The sequence below is a fragment of the Drosophila kikkawai genome, chromosome X (assembly GCF_030179895.1).
Source record: "Drosophila kikkawai strain 14028-0561.14 chromosome X, DkikHiC1v2, whole genome shotgun sequence".
In the NCBI taxonomy this organism is placed as follows: Eukaryota; Metazoa; Arthropoda; class Insecta; order Diptera; family Drosophilidae; genus Drosophila; species Drosophila kikkawai.
Genome location: NC_091733.1, coordinates 9,550,085 through 9,576,201, shown reverse-complemented (window position 1 = coordinate 9,576,201; position 26,117 = coordinate 9,550,085). Strand labels below are relative to the sequence as shown.

General features: G+C 41.6%; 1 protein-coding gene across 1 annotated transcript; it reads left to right on the top strand.

Moving 5' to 3' along the window:
• The first annotated feature begins 2,836 nt into the window (after window positions 1–2,836).
• OdsH (Ods-site homeobox) lies at window positions 2,837–25,046 on the top strand. The gene is made up of 4 exons (XM_017179077.2): window positions 2,837–3,248; window positions 22,269–22,519; window positions 24,234–24,373; window positions 24,432–25,046. The coding sequence occupies exons 1-4, from the start codon at window positions 2,837–2,839 to the stop codon at window positions 24,895–24,897; spliced, it is 1,269 nt and encodes a 422-aa protein (XP_017034566.1). The 3' UTR covers window positions 24,898–25,046.
• Window positions 25,047–26,117: the final 1,071 nt, after the last annotated feature.

Below are 26,117 nucleotides of genomic sequence, written 5' to 3'. Positions count from 1 at the left end.
GGGAATACTCCCTAGGAAAACCTAATAGAAAATCAAGCGCAAGAAAATGGCGACCGATAAGGAGCAGCGAAGGAGCAGGCGGCAAGACATAGAGACGGGAAAATGCGGAAAATGGAAGAGAGAGAGAGAGAGTGAGAGAGAGGAGACAAAAGTCAGCCAGGCAAGCAACGCCCCGCAGCAAATTAAATGAAAATTTGTTTGTGTGTGGAAAAATCAAGTGAAAATTAATTGAATTGAGTTGAGTGCGGGCTACGTTGAAATGGTTTGGGTTTTTGCGCCGTTTTGGGGGGTGGTTGGGGGGATTTTCCGGGTGGTTTTAACTCCAAAGATCGCCAGATAGCAAGAGAAGGAGAAAGAGAGAGAGAGAGAGAGGATGAGAGAGAAAGGTAGAGGTAGAGTCTAAGAAAAGGCCCCGAAAAAAGAAGCTGACGGAAAAGTTGCAAATGGATTTTTCGCTTTTCCTTTAGCATTTCGTGTTTTTTTTTTTGCCAATCACAGGCAATGATGAAGAAGTTGGCCCAAAAAAGTAAAGGGGGTGTGGGGGTGCAGAAAAGGGGACCAGCTCTCTCTCTCTCTTTCTCTCTCTTCCTTTGTCGGACACAAAGGCTCTGTGCCGTCCCTTTCTTTCGGCCATAATTCATTTCCCAAAGACGGCAGCTGCGCATTGAAAACTGCTGCGGAAAAGCAGCGGTGAGAAGAAAAGCGCTGTTCTTTTTTTTGGTCCCATTCCATTGCATATTTAAGACATTATTACATTATAATCGCATAAAACAATCAATAAAATGTCAGTTCCTCACTGCCAGCAGCGCTGCCTCTACCTTTCTCCCTCTCACTCTTTCTCTTTGACTCTTCTGTCACGTCCCCCTCCTTATCCAGGCCCGCTTGTCTTGGCTGGCTGTCTTCTTCTTGCCTTCTGCCTCAAATTGGCCATAATCATATTCATATATGAAATTTCCCACTATTTTTGCTTGCCGTTTTTGGCCACGCCTGTCGCTGCCTAGTATGGCCGTCCCACTCGCACTCATACGAGCATCGTTGCGGCTGCCGTCTCTGGCTGCCATACACACACACACACACACACTGATTCACTTTAAATCAATTTTTTTAACGTTTTTCATTTCATTTTCTCGTTGCCTTCTGTACTGTTGCGCACTGCTCTCTCTCTCTCTCTTGCTCTCGTTCTTACTCTCTCTCGCTCTTTCTCCTGTGGCTCTCTGCTGCTGGCACTTGGACACTCTCTCGCCCTCTCTCTTTCTGGCAGCCTGGGACAATTTAGTGAGGCAGAAAAATACCATTATTGCATTGGCCATTTTTTTGGGTGGGAGCGCTCTCGGCAGAGGGTTTAAGATGGGTGTGTGTGTGCGTGCAGTAGTAAAATAGGGGGTCGTTTGCGGGGGTGTTGTTGCAGTTTCTGCGTTTTTGCGGACGGCGCCTTGGCATGTTTGTTAAGTGAAACCATTTTTCTTTTTATTGCTGCGCTGCCGCCGCTCTCGCTGTCGCTGTCGACTGTGCTGCTTGCTCTGCCTCTGCTGCTGCTGCTGCTTCTTCGTCTGCTTCCTCTTCCTCTTCTTCGACTCGGCTGTCGGTGTGCTCGAGTGTTCTTTTTCGTCTTTTTCGTCTTCTTCGTTTTGTTATTTTCTCGCTTTGGCGCACATAAATTTGAACGTTAATGATTTTTGCTTGCAGTCGCGCATGCGACCCAAAAACAACAACAAAAGTGAGTGACCAGCAAGTGTTGAAAATGAGTTTTATGGCTATGTTATTGTTGTTGGCGCTGCCGCCGATGCCCGATGCCGCTGCAGCAGCAGGTGTCGCCATCTCACTTTTTAGCACAGACTCAAACCACGGCCAGCCAACCAACTGTAGCGGTGACACTTTTTGTTTTTCATCTTATCTTCTTTGTTTTGTGTTCCCTTCCCCACACCCATGCACAGACACAGACACATGTGCACTTGACTTTATTAAAACAAACACACAATGACAATAAGAGGAAGAAGAAGCAGCAGCTTCGCTTTGTCTCGCACACATTTTTCATTTAAACGCCGTTGCCCCGCCACCGCCGCCCGTTGGCCTGTTGCTGTCCCTGTCTTCGCTTCCGCGGGCACCTAGAGGGCCGTCTCGCTCGCACCGCGACTTGCCGCAAACTCCGCAAAACGCAAAAGGCGTCATTTTAATTCGAATCAATTTGTTTGTCGCCGCCGCCGCGGTCGCTGCATATTGCACAGTGGGCTGAGCTGTCACGATTCGCTCCACTGTGCAGCGCCATCACCTCCACCTGCTATGCCTCCGAGGATTTCTCAAGGATACTGGTTCTGTTTTTTCCCCCCCCTTTTTTTTGTTGTGTGTGTGCAGTGCGCGTGTGTAATGAAATTTAAAAGGTAATTGACCCACAGTTAGATTTAACAGCAGGACTCGATCAGTTAATAAAATAAAAACTAATATAATACATTACAAATAATAAAATTATAAATAATACTACTAAAAAATATAAAACAAGTGATCTAAACCGTTAACAGAATGCTAAAAATGATAACAGTGCGAAGATTTTCGGGATTTAAAAAATGAACTTAAGAAAAAGGTAAAAATATCAAAAGGAGATCAAGAAATTAACAGCTAAATGGAAAATTAACTGGATGTTAACAAAATCGAAGGAAAATGCCCAAGGAAAATATCAAGAATTCAACCAGAAGTTACCAAGAAAACACAAAGTTAAAAAGAGCTTGCCTCAAATACAAAATAAGGCTTAGACACGAAAAACGAATGCAAAGTTAACCTAAAGTTGGTCCAAAGTTAACCCACACTTAACCAACACAGTTAACCCAAAGATAACCCAAGGATGGATCAGCTGATCAAACAGCTGCAAATGGCCGCAGCTGCTCAGGCGCAGGCGCAAGGTCCAATGACCGCACATCCTCATCCGCATCCTCATGCAGCATCCGCCTTGCAGCTTTATGCGGCAGCAGCGGCCGTGAACCTGCGAGTACCAGGCTGGTCTCCATTCCTCAGCCTGCCCGATCCTGCGGTATCCTCAGCAGCATCGCCATCCTCGCCCGGCTACAGCTCGTCCTCCGTATACATGCTGCGTCAGATGGCACTGATGCAGCGAGCGAATGCCGCCGCCGCAGCAGCCGCGATTCGTGATCGGGACCTGCAAGGAGATCTGCAGGATATGCAGCAAGTGCAGGATCAAGAAAATCTGATGGAAAAACCAAGGCAACAGGAAAACACTGAACACGAATATCATGAGGGTGAGTGAAGATTGGATAAAGAAATGTATTTATATTTGTATACATTTAATTGGTATTTTAGGTAGATGGATTTATTTATACTTTATTTAAATTTCCCATGAAAAGTATCTTTCATATATAAAATATTATTTTTGAGAATTTCCCATCAAAAGTATCTTTCAGAAATCACATATTTTATGAGAAATTTCCTATATTTGTATATAGTTAATTGATATTTTAGGTTGATAGATTTATTTATAAAATAAGAATACTTTATTTAAATTTCCCATCAAAAGTATCTTTCAGATACACCACACATTCTTTTTGAGAAATTCCTATTAAAAGTATCTTTTACAGCCAAAATATTCTCTAGTCCTGAATAATTACACACACAGACACACACACACAGACACTCTGTACTTAACTAATTCCCCGTCAGGAGGATCGTGCAAGGACACTCCCCCCAATTGAGGTTATTTATGAGCTGCAACGTGGAAACTCCTCTATTCGCAGTACTATGTATATATCCTGGCCGCGCACTCATTTGTTCATTCATTACATTCATTAACTTTGGCACAGAGAGCCCGCCCGGACACTGGTCCGCAGATAATGCAATTTTCCAAATGACCAAATGGCCGCGAACAGAAAAACAAGTTTTCCCGGAAGCCGGAGCCCCCCCGCGCGCGCACTTTATTCAATTTACCAATAAAATTTCAATCGAATTGCTCCTTTTAATCAATTCACTGCACACACTCGCTGTGTGTGTGTGTGTGTGTTTGCATGCATAATTCGTTTGTTTTTATGTTTTTTGATCAATTTTTAATCAACAACAACAACAGCGACAACGAGTAGGAGCAGCAGCTGCGACAATAGCGTTATTTGCCTTTAGGCCACATTTTAATGCGTCTGTGTGTGTTAGCCGGCTTGTAATTGATGTTGTTGTTATTACTGTTGTTGTTGTTGTTGTTTTTGGTGTCTGGTTTGTTGATTATGCGCGTAATTAAATTTGGCCAGCAAATGTCCTGTGTGTGTGTGTGTGTGTTTGTGGGTTTTGGCCAAAATGCAAAATACTTGGTAACAAAGGTAATTTTATTTTCTAGAGAAAAAATAAAGGGAATATATTTGCAAATATTTAGTTAATTCTTAAAAAAAGGGGAATAACATTTTAAAATAAATCCAGAAAAATTTTAAAATTAACAAATACAACATCCTTAAAAATATAAATAAATATTTTTATTATTTTTAAGTCTCTTATTTAAATTATAATGTATTTTTAAACATCCTTACAAGTCGAACCTTCTGTCCGTTTGTCCGTCGCTCAGTCCTTTTTGTCCGTATGATAAATCTTCATTAAATTCAAATCTAAAGTAAAAAATATATAAAAATTAATAAATAAAAAATTATTGCATATGTTTAAATTTCGTTTGTAAAAATAAGCAATATTTTTTTTTATACATATTGTAAATTTCGTATTTTAATTTTCATTTTTTATTTATATACAAAAAGTTACTGAAAAAATTACAATTAATTAAACCCTGAGCAAAAAAAGCCATGATTGATGAACAAATTGATGAATTATAGCTCTAAAATAGTTCCTTATTTGAGGTCTCTGTCGGAAAACTGCAAAGTGATGTGGAAATTGTGAAATTGTGCACCTGCAATCGGGAAATGGGAAATGCCATCCATGCCTGGGAAGTGAGCAGTGACAGGTGGCAAGTCTGCTCTCTTTTTTTGTTGTTGTTGTTTTTCTTCCTCAATTGCTCTGCCCAGTGGCCGGAGTCACGCCCAAAACCGGAAAACGCCCCTCGATTTCCACAATTTCCTCAGTCTGTTCTATTTTCTCTTTTTTTTGGCAATTGAACTACTTATGAGCCGCATCCAATTCGAAGTGGGAAAACTCTCCGAATTGGATGTCTTGCTGTGTGTGTGTGCCTCATCCCTATATTCCTCCTACTTCTCTGACCCCCCACCACCTGATTTTCCTCGACGACGGGAAATTAGCTGCCATTAGTCATTTTTATTGTTTTCGGTTGCGGCCCCGAAAAAAAAGAGAGCTCAAGTCATAGAAAAAATCAAAAGAAAGAGACAGATAGAGAGAGAGAGAGAGAGAGGGAGAAAGAATTGTGGAAATTGGGCAGCCCAACAATTTGTGGTAGCAATTTTTCTTAACATTTTTCCTAGGCCCTCGAAGAGGTGAACCCAACAAGAAAAAAGGTCGAACGAGAAGCGAAATGTCTTAATTATTTTTGGTAACTCCATTCTCCGTCTCCTTCTTCTCCTCATTTTCCTCCCTGCCCCTGCTCCCCCTTCCTCTTCCACCCGTGCCTAAACATACAATTTTCGTTTACGACATTTTAATTAAGTTTTTACCCATTTTCCTCTGCTTGTGGAAATTGGGCAAATTAATAAGAACGCCATTGGCACGCCCCGTCAGGTTTTCCCTCTTTACCCTCTTTTGCTTTTGTTTTCTGGCTTTTTGGCTTTCTGTATTTTGGGTTCTTGGGGGCCCCCCTCCCGGCCAGCGATCATCAGGCTCTGAGCATCGGTGATGAATGAATTGAGCCAGGTGATCCCACGTGATCCCAGGTGATCTGCTCTCTTATGTTCGTCGATGCTCATTAGACATCGCTGACCGCGAGCGCTTCTGGTAATTGCCATAATTTCGGGAGGATGGGAGAGAGAGAACCTACTTCTACTACTGGGAGTGGACCTAGACTGTAGATTAATTGTGATTGTGTCGAGTGGAAAATGAAGATGAAAGCAGGTTACTGTTACACTGCGAGGAAACTGGGTAAACATATATTTTAGGGAGCTAATTATTAGGGAAATTTTAATAGAAACAAGGGGATTTTCAAAGATATTTATTGATTGTATTATATTTAGGAAATTTAGAATTCTTTAAGGGTATTTAGGATATTTGGGATATTTAGGATATTTAGGATATTTAGGATATTTAGGAAATTTGGGATATCTAGGATATTTAGGATATTTTGGATATTCCGGATATTTTGGATATTTTAGATATTTTGGATCATATTTAGATAAAATCCAGATATGTGACAATTTATTAGGGAAATTTTAATAGAAAGAAAAGGGTTACCAAAGATATTTATTGATTGTATTATATATAGGAAATTTAGGATATATTTGGAATATTTGGACTTGGGATATTTCTGATTATATTTAGGATTATATTTAGAATAATATTTTGGATCATATCTAGAATCATATAAGGAATCAAATATGGGATCATATTTAAGATCATATTTAGGATCATATTTAGATACAATCAATTTATGTTACATTTATAGCCCCATTTAGAACCCATTTAAAGGGCAATTGAATGCTGCTCTCCGTGAATTCTCCCAGTGTAGACTCTAGGGTCCATGGACGAATTCGATCCGAAAGATTTCTCTCGCCCAAAAAGTGAAAGATTGAGTGGTCCGAAAACAAGACTGGAAGCCAGAAAAGCCGAAAGCGCACAACGAGCTCCCATCAACATCAGCGACTAATGGGACTCTTGTTTCCCTCTTTTTATATATACGTTTTTTTTTTGTTTTTTATGTTTTTTATTATTGTAAGAGATTTTGGAAGGTAGAGCGGGTCGGTAACGGTCCCAATTTCCACAGTGAGGTTTTCCTTTCGGCTAATTAATAAAGCCCTCAGAGTGGGCACTCGCTTGCACTACTAATTGGTCCGATCGTCAGGGTTGCCGCCGCCGCCGCTGTGACCGCCTGATGAGCTTTTGACGAGCGTTTTTGGCCCGGAAAATGATAATTATTTAAGTGGGCGCCCATTTAGGCGATTGCCAAAAAACGAATTGGGAAATCAGAGCGAGGCGAGGTCGAGTTAGAGGAGTCCTACGCCCACGAGCGCATCCCATCCTTGCATTTGCATTAGCCTTTGCATTTGCATAATTTACGAGGGCGACAACCCTGGCCGGTGGCCATAAATTGTTGCCTCAAATGGCAGCCGGCCAACACAGCGCTGCTGCTGCTTCTTTCCTTCCTCTTAGCCCGTTTTTTAGGCCGACTGTGAATGCATTTTGGCAATCGGCTGACTTAATTTACCCCACGAAAGCCCCCTTTTGGTCTCTAGTCTCATTTTTCACTATCACCCTCCCCCCCACAACCCTTCACTTGGCTAATAAAAATCAAAAGGCGTTTTGTTCTCTAAACTTAAATTGAAAACACTTTAGGCCCCCCACCAAAAAATGGGAATAAAAAAATAAATACCGGTAGAAACCAAAGGATAAACACTTCAAGGGGCGGATTTGGCTTAGTGTCCCGTATCACCCCACCTCCCACCCTCCCCCATCCTGGCCCATCCATTCTGGCCACGGTTGTACCGTTTAGCACAAAGATGGCGGCGCTAGATAAAAACATTTTTTGCCTAAAATAAAAAACAGCTAAAGTCGGGCGAGGAAAAAGGGGTTACAGGGAGGGGGGACAGGGCCACTTGACTTGTTTTCCATTCTTTTTTTTTCTCTTGTTATTTTTCTCTTTGTTGTGTCGTTTTTGTGTGTGTGCACGCTGGCCATTTACAGTTTTGAGGCGTAATTCTTCTTAAATGCCATTACCAGTGCCACGCCCCAAAAGCACACCCCCGCCCTCGAATTGCACAACACGTTTCTGGCGATTAGCAAATTAGGGTCGACCCAGAAAAGCAAAAGGAAATACAACAGAAAAAGCACCAAAAATGAGACCCGAAATTGGTAAATTTATTGGACTCCAACCTCGCCTGCTTATTATTTAATAAGTCTGGCCGGGAAAATGGGGGGTTTCGTTTGGGAAAATTATATAGAATGGTCAATCAATCAGGCAGACACATACCCTCTGCATTCTGATTCAGTGTTTTTTTTTTTTGTACCCACTTTGTTTGCAATCTGTGTCGACAAGTGTCAAGAAATCAAGGCAATTACACGACCCAAGTTGCAGATTTTCCGGCGAAAAAGGGAAGTACGCTAAGCGGAAAAGCCGCAGGCACGTAGAATCGGGCGTTTTACCGCAAAAGTTAAGCCCGGGAAAAACACCCCCAAATACTGGGAGAGAAACAAAAAAAAGGACATACACCACCCACACACGTTTCGATTTTTATATGTTGTTATCTCCGAGGATTCGAGCTGCCTCCTCCCTCGGTCTCGACGACATGAAAATTATGTAAAACTTAAGTAAAAGATGAGCTCGTCAAGAATTATGACACCCCAGGGAGTCCAAGGATGTGTGTGTGTGTGTGTTGCAACAACCCCCGGTGTGAGTGGGGTTTGAGAGGGTGCGATTATGGTTGGCCAGATGTTAGTAGAGGTCCAAGTTTTCCTTTGAATCACAAAATACCTCTTGTTTGAAGGTCCCTGATTGAAGACCCCTGATTGAAGCTATAACTTTGAAGGTTAAACAAGATAACAATTGGATTATTTCAAAATTAAATATAATTAATGATACGGTTTTTTTTTATTATATGGAATCTTTAGATAATAAATATGATTTATAGGGTCGGAATTGACTTCTTGACAGACTAAAATTATAATCATATATATGATATAACAAGAAGTCTGGAAATATTGAAATTCTTTCAATTTTGAAAATGTTCTAAACAAATTAATGTTTTAAAAACCATAACTAAGCCAAAAAATTACTAAAAAGTTATTTCTAGCTTAAAAAATCTGCATATTAAATTTTTAAATTTTAGAAAAATAAAATATAGATATATAAATAAAAAAATAAAAATTTTAAAAAATTATTAGTTAACATTTTTTTCTTTTAATTAATGGTTTAATAGCCTCATGATGTTGATCAAGAATATATATGATTTAAAGGATCAGAAATGCCTCTATCACTGCTTTTTAAGCTTCTGACGCAAATTATAATACGCTTTGACGCTTCAAACACTCGATAGTTCATTCTATTTGTTATTATTATTATTTTTTTTAATAGCAATAAAAAATCGTAAGCTTTATTTAATAATAATCAACCCAAGCTTTAAATATAAAAATATTCTCTGTATAAGATTAGGGTATACGTTTAAACTAAGGTCAAACGGTAGAGACAAAGCGACTAGGGCTAAAAACTGTTGACCAAACAACAAAATCTAACAGCATTTAAGTGGAAGCTTCTTGGGGGTGGACTATGTACTCCCCACAAGCACACACACTTACACACACACACACATGGATATCCCTCCCATCCGACAAACCCCTCGACGCTTGTTGGCCTTCCCTCGTAAATGCCTCATGTGCGTTTATATTGAAACAGATTGCTCTGCCATTCCATTCCATTCCCGTTCATTCCATTCCATTCTATTCCCGCTTGGCAAGTGTGTGTGTGTGTCTGTGTGTATCCTTGTTTCGTTGTCCTTTGTGAAATTGTTGCGGTTTGCAATTTGCTGCAAATGACACCGAGTTGGTGGCTTTGCCACAAGTCCTCTGCCTCTAGCGATCCTTGTTGCTCCTGCTCTAGCCTCTTCTGGCCTCGTCCTTCTCCTCGTCCTCGTCCTTCTTCTCCTCCCTCCTTTGCCTTCTCATTGAATGCTCCCCCTTGCCTTTTGCCACCCCCTTGTAGCTCCTCTAGATGACTATGGCGGCCATATTGCGTATCCGCCATGCGGTCCCCACGTCGTCCTGGTCTTTCATGCGTGTGTGTGCGTGTCACGCGCAGCAACCCCCCCAAAAAGGAGGAAAACTAGGGGAGTGGAAGGGGGGTGTACAGCAGGACTAGCAATTGCCTATCCTGGCAACGCCCCCGCCTCGCCTCGAAAAAAATGGAAAACCCAGCAGTTGGGGGTTTTGGGGTGGCAAGGAAAAGCCGCACGACACTTCGGGGCTAATACAATTTATACACTTGGCTTGGCGTCGTTTCGGTTTGGCTCACTGCCATGGCCCAAAAAGGAGGAAGAGAGGGGAAGACAAGAGAAACATAGCTCGACTTCGCAATACCCTACACTTGTTACTATAAAAGTATAGCCTACTTTCCAGGGGGAGTAGGTAAAGCAGAGCTGAAGGAGAGAAATATAAATATATATATAAATTAAAGGATACCAGAAATATATATAAATAATATCACTCCATCTCAGGAACATATATGCCCCAAATTTCTAAATATTTTCACTTGATACAGAGGAAAGAAGAAAATGTGGGGAAAGAAGGGGACTGTGGATTGGCAGGACTCTGGCTCTTCTCTCCTAGCCGGGGCTCGATTGTCAGCCAGTTTTACGGTTGGATCAATGTTTATACCATTATACAAACACACACACACACAGGCACAGGGCAGGGTAGCACACTGAGGCATTTATCCTTGTTATACACCTCCCTGTCTACTGACTTTCCCCCCACAGTCCAACCCTCCCCCAATTCTCCTAAGCGCCTTTCTCCGTCGGATTTCGTTTGTAAATTGGAAAATTTTCGTTTTTTCTTTTCAGTTAGTGCAACCATTCGATTCGACCCATTTGATACCTGGTACATAAAAGATTTTTTTATTACTTAATCAATATATTTAAACTCTATCAGTTTTTTAGTTTTTATTTGGTTTATTTTCTATTTTCTATACATTTTCATCGTCAGGAATATGGTATATTATCAGGAATATATATAACAAGAGGTATACCCTAGTTTATTTCATTTCCCTACGTTCCTGTCTTTTTGTTGCTGTAGTCACAATATTTCTTGTATCCAAGAGCGTTCCGCTCGTTGGCTGTCTGCCCCACACCATCTCCACCACCCCTCATTCCCCCCGCAGAACCATCACAATCCCCTACTGCATCAGGCGGCTCCACCTCAACATGAAGCGGCCTCCACAGCAGCGTTGTCGTTGTATCTAATAAACCTTAAATGAAGGCAATATTGTGGGGTTGTTTTGGGTTAATATTGAAACGATAAAATTGAATTGAGCCTTATGCCCAGGGAGGTTTTTAGGGGCGGCCAAAGGGGGAGGGCAGCAGCAGCAGCAGACGTCCCTGAAAGTTTTCCCCTGCTTTTACTTTGGCTTTCCCGCCTTTCTTTGCTTTGCTTTTGCCGTGCTTTGTGCTTTCTGTGAGTCGTAATGACACTTTTAGCTGACTTTGAAGCCATTTCCCCCCTCATCAGCCTTATGTGTGTGTGTGTGTGTATATTCATTTCCATTTCCGTTTCCGGTCGTGCTTTTCGGAGCCCCCCAACTGCTTATGGCTGTTGTTCCCCACGACCCAATGCGGTTTTTAATCAATTTTTGGAACACGATTGACTTGGCATTACTTTGGTTTAGAGCGAACGTGCGTGACTTGTAGGGGAAAGTCTCACGCAGAAATACAGTTTGATAAATAAATGGTAAGCAATTTTAAAAACATAGAGAAAATCAGCTTTTAAAATGCAATTGAATAGCCATAAAGAAGATTTTTTGTATACAAATAATGAATTTTATTGGGATATAGTTATCAAAGGGGAAATAAGCTCATAGGAAAATCAGTAAGAATTTAATCAAACACCAAAAAAAGTGGGACATGAATTTTTATTTAAAGGTAAAAGATATTTGAGAGAATTACAGCAAGCCTAAGGATACAAAAACCAGAACTACACGTACAAATTACGGTTAGAAATACAAATATCATAAGCGATAAAAGTAGATAGGGACATGAATAGGTAGGGATATAAATAAGTAGGGATATAAGTAGGTAGGGATATGAGTAGTAAAGGGTAATATGAGCTAAGACATTAATATGTTAAGAATTTAGGTATTTAGGAATGTGATTAGTTAGTTAAGCGTTTGTTGGGAAGTAAGGGTTATGCGTAGGTAGGGATAGTAATTTAAAAAAACCTCTATTTTTTTACCCAGTCCATCTTTACTTCAGCTTTTAGCTCTTTTTTTACACATGTCCTTTGCATGTTGCTTGTTTGATCAAATGCCGTCGGCAATTGGCCAGTCCGTTTTGGGCTCACCTTCTCTCTCCATGTCTTTCTGCAACTTTTATATCTCTGTCTTCCTCACTCCCACTTCCTTTCCCTCTCTGTTGCAGCTTTGGCAGCTGCGACTTTTCCGCTTAACATGCGCTCAACATGTTTCGCCGCTGTTGTTGCTGCGTTTTTTTATTAATTGAAAAGTTAATTAAAGGTGATAAAAATTATACATGCCACCGATTTTCGCGCTGCAGGCGTTCGACAGGCAGCAAACGACAACAACAACAACGGAACACGTTTCAATTACACGCACACACACACACCTGCTTATAATACACCTACCATTTACAACAAGTTGCTCTCTTTGCGCTCCTCTCTCTCACTCGCACTGTATCCCTCTCTGCCCCTCTCTGTCGCAGCGCAGTCGACGTCGCCATAGTTTGTGCATTCCAGCAGAACGAAAAGGAAAACGAAAAGCTGGCGAGATGAGCGAAAGAGATAGTGCGATGGCAAGTTAATTAAATCCTCATGTATTAATCACGGCACCTACATACCTCGCCCGCCTCGCCCCCTCTCAGTCACTCTCTCCTGCGTTCTATTAATCGCCATATCGCATCGCCCCGAAAACCCGTTGTTTGTCCTGCCGCAAAAGCTCTCGCTCTCGCCCCCTCTCCCTCGGTTTTTGCTTCTCTTTCGCTCTCGCAGGCTTTAATCTGCGCTTGCGTGATTCCGATGGCAAATTAATTCCTTGGTAATTTGTTTTGATGTGATGTGCGACTTGAAATTGATTGAGATTGTGTTGTTGTTGTTGTTTTTGCTGGTGGTGCTGCTGCTGCTGCCGGAGAAGAATTCATTAAAAGCAGCAGCAGAAATCAATTTTTATGCTCGCCTCTCTCTTCTTCGTGCCTCTTTTTGCCTCGTTGCTTTCTGCTTTGCTTTTGCTCAAATTTTGTGATTATAATTTTTTTTAGCAGGAGCGGAGGAATACATTTTTTTGGAGGGGCTACTTTGTTATAAATAATTAAAAAGATTCAAGATTTTAAAGGAGATTTATTAAAATAAAAAAAACCGATATATTTGGAATTTGTATTTCTTAATTTATAAATTTAAATCCCCTGCCCAAACTCCTACCTCCGCCTCTGTCCCTTGCCCTTGCTGTGTATTATTGTATTTTGTTGTTTTTGCGCATAAATTATCCGTCCGGATTCAGACATAACTTTCAATTAATAAACTATTGTCTATATTAATAGATTTCGTGTGCCGGAGCTCTGCCTTGTTTGCACAATTAATTATACAAAGAAACTTAAATTTAACGCCCCCGCCCTTCTCGCCCGCCAATTGCCAAATGGAAATTTTGGGGATTAGGTTCAAACTATAAACTAGATGTGCTTTCAGAATTCAGAAACTAGTTGGTCATGCAAATGGCTTTTAAGCGTCAAATTGAAATTAATGTTGTTATCTAAAAGATACTTGTTTTGCTTGTATTACAAATAACCTAGCCTCAAGCTATCTTTTCTGATTTCATTTTTTATCGTTTCCAACAAATTGATCTTGAGCTCAGGTTTCATTTCCCATTGCTCCTCTGAGAATAATATCAGTAAAATATCCTATTTGAGATTAAGTAATTATCCACACCCTTAGAGACCCCAATAAACAAATTATAACAATAAAAACCCAACATTACCAACCAAAATCAATTGGTTTTAAGCATTCCCAATTGCTTTTTCCCATCGTTCCTCAATCTTGCACCTTGCTGAGAACGGCTGGTGAGGAACGGGGACAGCTGGACCACGCCCCCCGCTCCCCAGACATCGGTTCGTAATCAAATTAAGTAAATTACAAGCTCTCAAATGTGCAAGACTCGTGTTTTACCAGGCTAATAACTGCCGAAAACGGCGAGCAGAAGGCGAAACGAGATCCGGCAGAATCTGCGCGATAGCCTGATCCCAGTTTATAAGTCTTCTTCTTCGGATTCTTCTTCCTCTCCCCCGACTCTTCTCCAGACAGCTTAAGAACTCAATTTGGGGTCTCCATCCTCCGTCCTCCGTCCATGGTGCTATCTCTCTCTGGGCCGGAGCCTGATCTTTGCCGCGCTTCCTTTCTAAATTGATTTTGAAAACAAAATGATCGTAAATTTTGATCGTCTTTGCAGCCTCTGCAAATTACGGGGCTTTCGTCCCAAGATCTTCAAGCGGGCACCGCCCCGAAACGTTGAAACCCTGCGTCTTTTATGGGCCTTGATTGAGTTGTCATATTTTATTACCGAAAATTTTAGACAACGTTGCACAAGGTAAAGAGAAAAAAAGACCCATAGCGAATCGGGATCGGGAACTGGCCAACTTGGCAACTGTTTTGGGAATCCTCTCTCTGCATCTTTGGAATCTTCTCCGTGGTAGACTCGTCGGGGATGACCGACCAGAACCGGGGCTCTTGACGCCGGCTTCACACCTGTGTTGGTGTTGCACCGAGGGGACCCGTGTGTGTGTGTGTGTGTGATATTCAGGTGATAATATGCCCGCCATTTTCGTAATGGAAAGTAATTATTGTTTGCGGCAACGAATTACAGTAATCGTCATAAAATGTTTCCCCATGACTGCCCGCAGCAAACGCCAAAAAAGAAAAAAACTGAAAACTGAATAAAAAAAAACACAAAACACCCAACAATCAGCGGCCGTAAACAGTGGAGAAGAAGCAGAGCAGACGGACAGAGACAGAGGATATGGAGCGAGAGAGATCGAAAGAGGAGAGCAGACGGCAGCCCTCCTATAATCAAGGGAAATAACATTTTCAAGCAGCGTTAAAACTAACATTAATTATGTCCGAAACGAACAAAACGATCTGGTCCGCGGGCCAGGGCGGAATTTGGAACAGGGAACGGAGAACAGTGGAACCAGGGACGAGGGACAGTGAACTGAAATGGGACTGGGAACATGGGAACAGTAAAACGGAGAACTGGGAACCTGGAACGTTGGAACGTGGACAGACTCGATTGAATTTGGTGATCAGGAGAGGGAAATTCTTGAATGATCACAGAACCATAACCTATATACAGATATAGTCAGGATATGATACTTGTTTATAAAAGTCAAGGAGAATAAGGTGTGATATTGATCATTTTCGAGACTTTTTTCAGAAGCTAAAACCCCCAAGATCGGAGAACTGGCTTAAAACACAACCAAATTTATTAAAGATATGGTAATTCTAGGCTCAAACCAAGGCTATATAGACACCACAATCCATGTGATTAAGCACTAACTAAATCAACAAGTTCCAAAGTAAATGGAGTTCAGCATGCGATGGATCGACCTTGTTCCCTTGGAGAAAAAAAGAAAACCCCCCTCAGATTAATAACTGTCAAATAATAAAGCGTTTAAAGCAGCTAAATGAAATGAAAATTAGCCATAGACCATAGAATAGAGTGCAGAAAACGCCACAAAAAAAAAGAAGGAGAAAAGAAAATAGAGGAAGAGCTATGGATGCCTTGCATGCAACACTGTTGTAAGTGGCTCTTGTGGCGCCCCCCGATCTGATATATGTAGGCTGCTATGTAGAACCCACCGGCGATCGATGGAAAGTCGTTAGAGCAGCAGGGAAAAAGGGAAAACGAAATGCAAGGAAAAACGAAGGTAGCCCCCGTCCAGAGTTACGCCCCAACGAGACGACGGACGGAGCCACAAAACCTGACCGAAAAACCAGACGTAGGCGCATCGAATCCTCGCCGAGGAGGAAAGACCGAACGAAACGACGTTAATAAGAAATTAATGTCTTGATCATTTTCGATCGTTATGTAAATCAATCAGGCAAATTATAGCTCAGGGGCTTGCCACAATAATTAGACCCTATTCGTAATAATGCGCCACAAGCTGCCAGCGAGCGAAAGAGAGGCTTCCTCTGGCCGGGATAGAGATGGCGATAGTGCGGTCGCTCGGTCGTCGGTCCTCTTGGCGTGCAGACGCTGACGCGCCCCTTTGCAAAAAAGTATAAAAAATAAAAAAAAAGTAAAGGAAAAAAAGAGAAGATATATTCAGTGAAAAAGAAGCAGGCACAGGAACGAGGTAAAAAATGTGGCATGCAACGCCTTGATGTCTTCTTCGACTCACCAGAGACGGAAGACGGAAGACTGAAGACTGAAGACCGAAGACTGAAAACTGAAGACTCAACTCGACTTGAGACCGCAAAGATCCCCGAGATCCAGGGACGTCTTCATTAAAACAACAAAACATTTATGCGCCGCTTTGGCATGTCGATCGTTGCCGGGAGATCGTTTGAGAGCAGCAGTTCGTCATGGCAGGCAGGCAGACTTTCTGCGAGGGGCGAGGTGTTCCGCGAGGAGGAGGGGTTCCCGGCAACATCGTAACAAGATGCGTAAAAATTATTGATTTTCTTTGACTTGATTGTTGTTGGCTATCAAAATTTAATCATAACATGCAGCACAACCAGCCAAGGGGTGCACTAAAAGAAAAAACTAGAGAGATTTGAGGTGATTTAAATATACAAAATGATAACACAAAAAATCAGAAGATTTAAATAGTTGTTAACATCAATACCTAATATTTTAGGATAAGAATAAATGAGATTTTGAGGGCTTAAAGGAATATGTTCTGCAAAAACAGGTTGGGAATTATAAGCCTGTGAAGGGAAAAAGACAAGCCTTTTGGTATACCATTGAAATAGGAAATGGCTAAGTAAATTATTTGCATACATCCTAATGAAGTTTATAAAATTTTAATTATAGTTAATATATCTTGAAATGCTAATTTTCTTCAAGTGCATTTAGGGGAATGGGCAACAGGTACTGGAAGATGGCTAGCATGTTGCCAAGTTAACCACTCGGGCCACTTCCACTTGAATTTTCAATTTTGCATCGCAGCAGCAGGGCAAAGTAATTTGCCGCGTTGACGTGCCTGGCCTGGCAGATGAGCAATGACCCGGCCCAGGCCCAGGTCCAGATCCAGATCCAGATCCAGAACCGAGACCCGTGAGCAGTGTAGCCCAAGTATAACCATTTTTGCTGTCGATTTCACTCGCTCGTCGTGTCGATCAATTCGTTTTAATGCAAACAACTCGTATAAATTCATGTGGCAAGTGGGCAGCCAGCCGCCGCTCTGCATTCTTCGCTCCCTTTGGCTCCTTGGTAGATCCCTTCCTGGAAACAGGCATACAGACACCAGCCACCAGGCACCTTCCACCATCAGGCAAAGTGCAAAGAAATTCATTAAATTAAGTGCCACACATTTGTGGCCCACTGTGCGGTGCCTTTGGAGGCAACTCCGATTGCGGTTATTATTGCTCGCCCATAAAGCGCAAAAGGCCGACGGAAATGAGACTGTGGACAAGGACTTGGACGGGTATTAGTCAGGATACCACCAGTGGTTAAAGTTGCTAAGCTGTAGTGATGGTTAGGGTACCCAGAGCCAGAGCCAGACCGAAACCGAGCCCAGTTGAGTGACGGCGTCAGAGTTGCGGCCTAGACAAATTACTGGGCACCTCGCCTTGCATTTTTGTCTTCTTCCCTCGTCCGGGTGTCCACTGTAATACTGGTCCCGGCTAATGATGATGGACCCTGGCAGTGGTCTTCTAGCGGCTCTTAGGGGTGGCAAAGCCAGTTCATTTGGAATCAGATTCATATTACTTATTTACCATCGATTCTTGGCTTTGAGTTCAGATTTTATAAGAGATTGAGCTTGTTTTTGTGGGGAATGAAGGTTTAATTTTGCTTTGATTTGTTTGTAGGGTTTTTTAAGTGATTTGTGGTTTAAGGAACATGGGGAATTCATGTGATAAATTTATCACTAGTAAGCACTATAATCAATGATTTAGAATGATGAAAACAATCTGAGAATAGGTTTAGGATATATTATTTTAAAAATATACATATATATTTTTTTAAATTGTAAAAATTTCCGTAGGGATTTCATGTGGTAAAACATACAAAACAAATTTCATGATACTTATATTATTTTAAATTCTTTCAACAGTTTATAACTTATAATTTCTCAGATTTTCTTGGAAATAAATCCCAAATACTTTTCCGCTTTTCCTCCTGCTCACCCCACAAAACTCTCACAGCTTCTTCCCACGTTCTGGCAGAGTTGAAAGTGCGGTGAGCAAACAATTTAACACACTCGAGCGGCGATTCTGCGAAATAGTTGTTTTCCCCGATACCCAGCTTCGAGTCTCGGCGAAAACTCGGACAATCCATCAATGTGCCGAGGAAACTAAACGACTTTGACAGGCACTGAAAGGGAGAAAGGAACAGGAAAGGAAAAGGGGTTCTTCCTTCAGACTGTAAAATCCAACCAACAAAATCCCCGTGTCAGGGGCGCGTGTCTGACTTTACGCCTGATTCTGGGCACCTTTTTTGTATGCTCTCCTATTGTTTTTTATTTTTTCTTTTTTTTTTTTTGAGTTGATCCTGGGGGTTGACTCGCAGGGTCACACAATTAGCAGACCTAATAGTTTCCCCCTTTTTTTTTACCTTATTTTTTTGTTGTTCATTTTTGACTACATTTTTTTTAGAGTTTACATAAATTTTTTGTTGTAGATTTTTTCGGGCAAATCGAATCATGTGACAAGCTTCTAATGAACCTCAGGACAGGCAGGCCACTTTGGATGGTGATTCCTGTTCCCAGACAGCGACATTTGTGTGGCCTATAAATGCTAATGAGGCCTCTTATTTTTTTTGTTCCCTTCTAGGATGTGATTTTACTTTTTTTTATAGATTTTGACGGGCATTTTTTGGGTAATTTTTTGTGGGTCGTTTGTTGGGAGGTGGAAAGTGCCTGAACCGCGGCCTGTCTCCGTCTGGCCTCGTCATCATCATCGCCAGGCAGCCAGTCAGCGTCCCGAGGGCCTCCTTCCTTGTATTTTGTTCCACTTGAGTTTGTTTGTTTAACGACCTTTGAAATTAGGCAAAACTAAGGGGCAAAGGATGTTTGTTGTTTCCTCTGGGGTTGTCTCACAGATTGGTCCTCGGTCCTGGGTTTGGGTTTGGGTTTGGATTTGGGTTTGCCTTCCCGACTGGACAACAATTTATACTGTTTATATGCAAATGCCTCTCAGACGCATCTGATTTAGATGCAGATTCGCCATTTGCTGGCCTAATTTAAATTGGGTTAATGTTTTTAATTAGCCAGGAGACGAGGGATGAAACGGGAGAAATCATCAAAAGAGGGAGGAAATTAATTTACAAGGTCTGAGAGCAGGAAGAGCGATGCCTGGAGTAAGTAGGATCTACATATATTTATTTAAAAATGTTGCTTCTCCTAGTTTACTTTGATTTTTAAGTAGGAGAACTAAATTTAAATCAAAGAAAATAATGAAAATTACTTGAAATTAAATTGTTAAATATTAATAGATTAACATTAAGGCTCTTTTCTGCTTATTTAAATCCTTAAAATAATTAAATTTACTTGAAATTATTTATTTAATATTAATATTATGATTTAAAAACTATTTTCTGCTTATTTAAACTTCGAAAATAACTGAATTTACTTGAAATTATATTTTTAATATTATTATTATGATTTAAAAACTATTTTCTGCTAATATAAACCTTAAAAAATATTAAACTTACTTGAAATTAAATAGATAATTATAATAATTATAATAAAAAAAACTCTTTTCTTAAACCTTAAACTACCTCTAAAAATATAGTATATAGTTATTTCTTCTCTTTTTTCGAGTCCCCTGACCCCTTCAATCCTTGGGGGTCTCATTCATTGTCGGTGTTGGGCCATGGCTCTAAATGCTTTAGCCAAATGTTTAAGCCATTAACTGCCACGCCCGCCTCCCTCCCCCGCCCTCGTTGGTATCCCCTAACCATATCGATTTCAAGTTACACACACCGGCAAGTCCCCAGACTTTGTTTCGGCTTAATCCCAGGACTCAAAAACCGGACCAGAGCAACAAACCAAACACAAAGCCAGGAAGGACCTGTTCCAGTTGGAATCTTCGTGGCAAATTAGAGGAGGACAAACCCCCTGAACAGGGTAAACTATGCCAGATATAACACACTATAACCTCGCCCTGCCCCGCACTAACACACACACACACACACACACACAGAGAGTCGGAAAGTCAACAGAAACCATAATTCAGATAATTTTATTTATAACACCCTTGAGGAATTATATTTTATTTACTCTTTCAAGTGTGATGATGAGGTGGAGTAAGGACTCGGGTCTGTGCCGGGGCATTGTTGAATGGACCGATATACACCGATGATACCCAGCCCCCTTTTTGTGCTGGGCTTTGTTTTTGTTTGCCTGTGTTTTGGGTTGAGCTCGCTGAACTCTACATATATACATATAGGGAGGGTTGAATACTCCTTCGATTTCCTGGCAGATGTGTTTTCCAAATTGTCAAAATCTGTGTGCATTTCGGCATATGAAAATCACGTAGCCGCAGTGCTGCTGCCACTGTTGCTATCCTGTGGCTATGTCCTTTTTCCCCTTCTACATCATTTTTATTGGACTTTTTGTCGAGTGCTCCTGATGCGTCTTTTATTGCCTTCCTGCTGCCGCTCCTGGTGTCTCTCCTTCTGCTTCTGGTGATGATTTTGCTGCGGTTCACTTAGTGGTTAACCACTGGCCAGTGGCTCCACCTCAAAGTCTCCTCTGTTTCCCACCTAAAAATCCTCCCTGTAAGTGGTTACACTTGAAAAGGGGTTTTATTAAAAAAGGAAATATTATAATTAATAATATAATTTAAAAGTAACATAGCTTATTTCCTTAATACGGACAAAGAATTGAACTTTTCGCATTAGTTTCGCTGAATAATCAAAAACGGACACGCAAACGTACAAAAACCGTACAATTCTCGCAAATTGTCAGAATTATATCCGATAATGATGTCTACAAACGAAACCTTATTCGGATTTTGAAAACTATATCATTTTCTGCCACAAAACCTATGACAAGTGATTAACTTTACTATCGTTTATGAGCCAGAATCGGACGTTTTGTTCGCTTGAAACCCGCAAAACTATCGTTTTCAATATCATGAAGGGAACATTTTTGTCTGATGGATTATTTATTTATATTAACTTCAAACAAAGTCACCTTTTTTTCTCTTGTGTATTGCTCTAAATTTTTGCAATTAAATTTCACTTAAAACTGAAACTAAACGGAGGCAAGACATGGCTGCTTTCGACCATGGCCAGGAGTTAGAACTCCGCATATATACACAAATATATATATATATATATGTATGTGTGTATATATATATATACGGGGTAATTTACTTCCGCCATTGGAGCTTTAAACATATCCGAGCAACACCCACCACTTCCTAATTGTGGAAACCAATTTGCGCCGCTATAAATTAGAAAGACAAACGACGCTAGGTCCTAGCTCCTGGCTTCTGGCATGGCTCCTCCTCCTGCCAGTTGGGGCGTGGCACATCGCCAGCAGTTCCAGCAGTTCCGGTTCCTGTTTCGGCTGCGGTCTCCGTTCCAAGCATATCTTGGAAATTTGCATAAATAGACTTTAATTGTTTGCAATTATAAAACGAGACCGAAACGAGCCAAGCCCTCCCTCCCCCTGAACATGGGCCTAGGACGTAACCCCACCCTAGCACCGATTTCCGTATTCCCAGACCCAGACCGGTACTATTCCGAGTTAATTGTACCCGCCGCCGATCTAATCGGGGGGTTTCTTCTATAAAGAACCGAGAATTAAAAGGAAACTTAAAGGTTTTGATTTTCAGAGGGAAATATGTGGCAAGAAGAAGTCTTCAACGGTTTTTTACTAAATAAATGTAGATAAATTAAGTGAAATACATAAAAATAAATGAAATGAAATAAATACAAACAAATGAAATGAAATAAAAAAATTATAAGATGTTAAATTAAATAAGTAAAGAATAATTAAAACAAAAAAAATCTATAAATAATTAAAATGAAATAAATATAGATAATTAAAATGAAATAAACAAAAAAAACAAACCTTAAATGAAATAAATATATATAAATCAATTAATTTAAGTGACTACCGAATACTGGACTTTCATTGACTAAAAACTATTGCCTACTTATGGGCATAAAAAACCTTAAAGTCTCTTGTAAAATTTCTGTATTAACTTGAATTTTTTCTTATAAATCTCACAGATTTTTAAAGATTACGAAAGATTTTCAATACCTTATTTTTATATATTTTATTGGTTCACCCTCTTCCCAGACTGGAGTCCCCAAGAGGAGACCAACAGCGAGGAGGCAGCTATCCCAATCGAACCTGAACCCCATCTTGATACCTATCCAAATGAAGATGCCGAACCCGAGGACGCCTCTAAGCGCAGACGCTGCCGGACCAACTTCAACTCCTGGCAGCTGGAGGAGCTCGAAAGAGCCTTCCTGGCCAGCCACTATCCGGATGTGTTCATGCGCGAGGCTTTGGCCATGCGGCTGGACTTGAAAGAGGGACGCATAGCGGTGAGTCTGGTTTAATTTCAAAATAGTACAAAAATTTTGGGGGGTATGCAGAAACGATTCCCAAAGGACTTGGCTCCTATCCATCGACGGCGATTCCCCTTGCGATAGGGATTTGCGTGAGCATTGTAAAACAATTTGGTGGCAACTGGAACTCAATTACTCAATAAAACCAATTACCTGACTATTTTTATCCATTATAATTCATTTTATTTCATTTGCAATTGCGTTTCGTGTCGCTTGTTGTTGTAATGATTTCAATTGCATTCCCAGAGCGAGCTTAACCCCCTCTCTGGCCCGCAGGGTCTCCGCACGCCTTAACCCTTTACCATCGCGATGGCTGACTTTGCATGTCAGCCGTGTGATTATCGTGGGCTCTTTGTCTATCTGACTATCTCTCTCTCTCTCTCTGTGTCTGTATCTATCTCCCTCTTTAGAGCCAAGGCACCAAGGAGGGACATTTGGCTACGCTTTGTCTGAAATTGTTTCTTGACATGACATATCAATTTGTCAATGCGAACGACAAGACAGCGACAGTCTGTCCGTCTGTGTGTCCGTGTGTCCGTCAGTTTGTCCGTTTGTCATTCCCTCACTCACAATCAGTCGCTTGATTCGGCAAAGGGGGTGTGGGTAAATCGGGAAAACAGGTATAATAATAGATGTACAGGTGCACAGGGAAAAAATCGGAGAAAAAACTGTGACTTTTAAGCTACAATATTAAATTGTAAAGAGAGAAAAGGGGGTTTTCAATGGCCAGATGTCCGTAAAATATTAACCAAGGGATAAATGCTTACTCTTATGAAATCAGTATAACTTCTAGTTAAGGGTAAACTTATAAAATGCCAGTTTATCTATTCGAAAAAGATGAACTAGACGGATTGATTTGCTTAAAATATTGTTTTAAAGCAATAACTAACTGCTAGTTAAAAGTCAACTGGCCCATTTACATTAACTGGCAGTTTATATATATAAAAATATATATAAAAATTAAACTTACCATTAAGAAACTATCCTTTGACTTTGGAATTAACATTCAAAATCTCAAAAAATCATATTTAATATTAAAAACTATTTAAAAAGTTGTTTTTTTAATTATATAACTTGACAATTCGGTACCGTGTACCAGGAGAGGCTCTTGTTAAGGCCGGAACCGAGGCATTGCATGCCGCTCTGTTCGAAAACAATTTGTTGCACATTAAATATAAAATGCACAATGCATGCAAATGACTTCAAATTGTCGCACACACATGTGTCGCCGCCCACCGGAGACCAGCTCTGAGCTCTGAGCTCCCTGGTCCCCCTAAACCCCCGCTTCCCCTTGCTTCTCGCACTGCCATCGATACGGTCGAGTTGTCCCGGCAAACTGCACGTCAATTAGCGACGCCATCTTGCTTATGACTCCAACTAACCAAGGCAGTCAGCCCCATCTCCCCCGTGCTCCAAGCTCCCAGCTCCCTGCTCCCTGCTCCCTCTCCGGTGAGTCTGTAGTCCGGATCAGCGATGATCATCCCACTCCAGAGCGCGTGACACATTGCCCTTGGTGGGGTTTAATCGTCCGCAACGGAATCGGTGACTTTATTGAAATGAAATGGGCAGAGAATTACGTGGCTTCCAGTAATGGATATGGTGTGATTCGTATAGACCATTAAATGATATAGAGAAGCCTCCTCCAAGATCTAATTCAAACCGTAATCAAACCCCCAACCCCCTTGTGAAGGTCTGGTTCCAGAATCGTCGTGCCAAGTGGCGCAAAAAGGAGCACACCAAGAAGGGTCCTGGCCGACCGGCGCATAATGCCCAGCCCCAGAGCTGCAGTGGAGCACCCATTCCTCCATCCGAGTTGCTAGCCCGAGCAAGGTGAGTCTTCCAGCTACTAAAAACTATCTCTTACCTCCATTTCCCCTGCCTGGAACAGAGCACAGCGCAGCAAACGTATGAGAAAGGCCATCGAGCGGCAGGCCAGGAAGCTGCGACTCAAGGGCATCGAGGTGGATGTGGAGCGCCTAAAGTTGGATTACCTGGCGGCCCACAAGGATAGCTGGCTGGGGGATGGGGATGGTAAACTGCAGCTGGACTTGGAAGAGGAGACTCTGGAGAGCTACGATGACGAGGATTTGCCCATTGATGTGGTGGGTGAGGATCTACAGCATCATCATCATCATCATCAGACGGGTGATAGCCAGGATCATTCCTTTTGCTCCTCCACCCGCACCTATCCCAAGAGCAGTGGCAGCGAAGCCGAGCCCGAACTGGAACTGAAACTGAAGCTGGAGCCGGACGATGATCTAGACATGCCCATCAAGCTGGAGCCCCAACCAGCCAGCCAGAGCAAGGCCCTCTACAACTCGCCCTTCAGCATCGAGTCCTTGCTGGGCTCCTAACTTGTAGTATACAAATATATATATATTTTTTTTTAATATCATCAAATGAATAATAAAAAATAGTAATCAATTCTTGAGGATTGCCTAATCCAAGGACAATCCCTTGTGTATGTGAATAGAAGTGTAGGCTAAAGATGTGGTGTGGCTAGCTAAAGAAATGCAGAATAAAAATACATATAAACTGTAACCTTTCACCTTTGACCCCTGTCTCTTTTCTGGTGGCTTAGGAATGCCCATTTTTGAGTACGCCCGAAAAAACTACTTACCGAGTGCATTTTAATTTCCAACCAACAACCAACTGCCCGTGGGCTTCGAGGGGCAAGCAAGGCATAAGCAAGAGCTGCTCCAGGAGGCGGAGGCAGTGCATCCATCAAGTTCACACGCAGCACACGCACCGTGGAATGTGAATAGTGGAAAATGTTAATAACTACAGTCGATAACGAATATCGATTAGCAGAATTACAGCCCTAAATAGAAATAGTTTATTTCTATACTAATTATATTATATTAAATCATAAACTAATAATATATTCAATTAAAATATAAATAAAACTTGACCATACTACCGCTTAAAAGGTAATAAGCTCATAATTCCTTTTTAAATTCGATAAAAGTGTACATAAAATCGATTATTATCGTTGATATCGCTTAAAATATAAGCTTGCCAGATCGTGCCAAGTGTCGTGGCAACTATATCATCATCATCATCAGCATCGCTTGGAATCTCCCAGAGAGCCCATCTCTGTATGGCCAAGAGGCAATTTGAAGACCATTGCAGCAGGGACAGCCGGTTAAGGGAGACAGGGACACAAACAGAGACAGCGACAAGGACGGCTGGCGGACGCAAATGTAATACACACATCAGGCAAATAAATTAGAAGGCAACTCCTTCGGCAGAAGCGTCAGCCAGGCCGCGCCCTCCGTTCGCACTCGCACGTTTACTCCAACTTGGACGCGGGACCTGGTCCAAGTTGCCCTCGGTAAGGGATCTTGGGATCTCTGCCTACAAAATGGTGCCGCCACGGAGAGTGAGAGAGAGGTCCAGGCCCAGGCCGAGGCCCAGGTGAGAGTGGCGAGTAATGCAGACAATCCGTCATGCAGGTGTGAATGATTCATTAATTTCTCGCCTTCATACGAATTTTCATTTCAGTTAACATGCAAGCGGAACCGAAACGAGCCTCAAAGAGTTACGCACACGGCGAGAAAAGCATGGTAAGTTA

Bases quoted from the DNA above. Each gene is read 5' to 3' on its own strand.
- OdsH (XM_017179077.2), top strand. From the start codon at position 2,837: ATGGATCAGCTGATCAAACAGCTGCAAATGGCCGCAGCTGCTCAGGCG. The intron at 22,520-24,233 runs GTGAGTCTGGTT...CCCCTTGTGAAG, and splicing joins TGAAAGAGGGACGCATAGCG to GTCTGGTTCCAGAATCGTCG. The intron at 24,374-24,431 runs GTGAGTCTTCCA...TGCCTGGAACAG, and splicing joins GAGTTGCTAGCCCGAGCAAG to AGCACAGCGCAGCAAACGTA.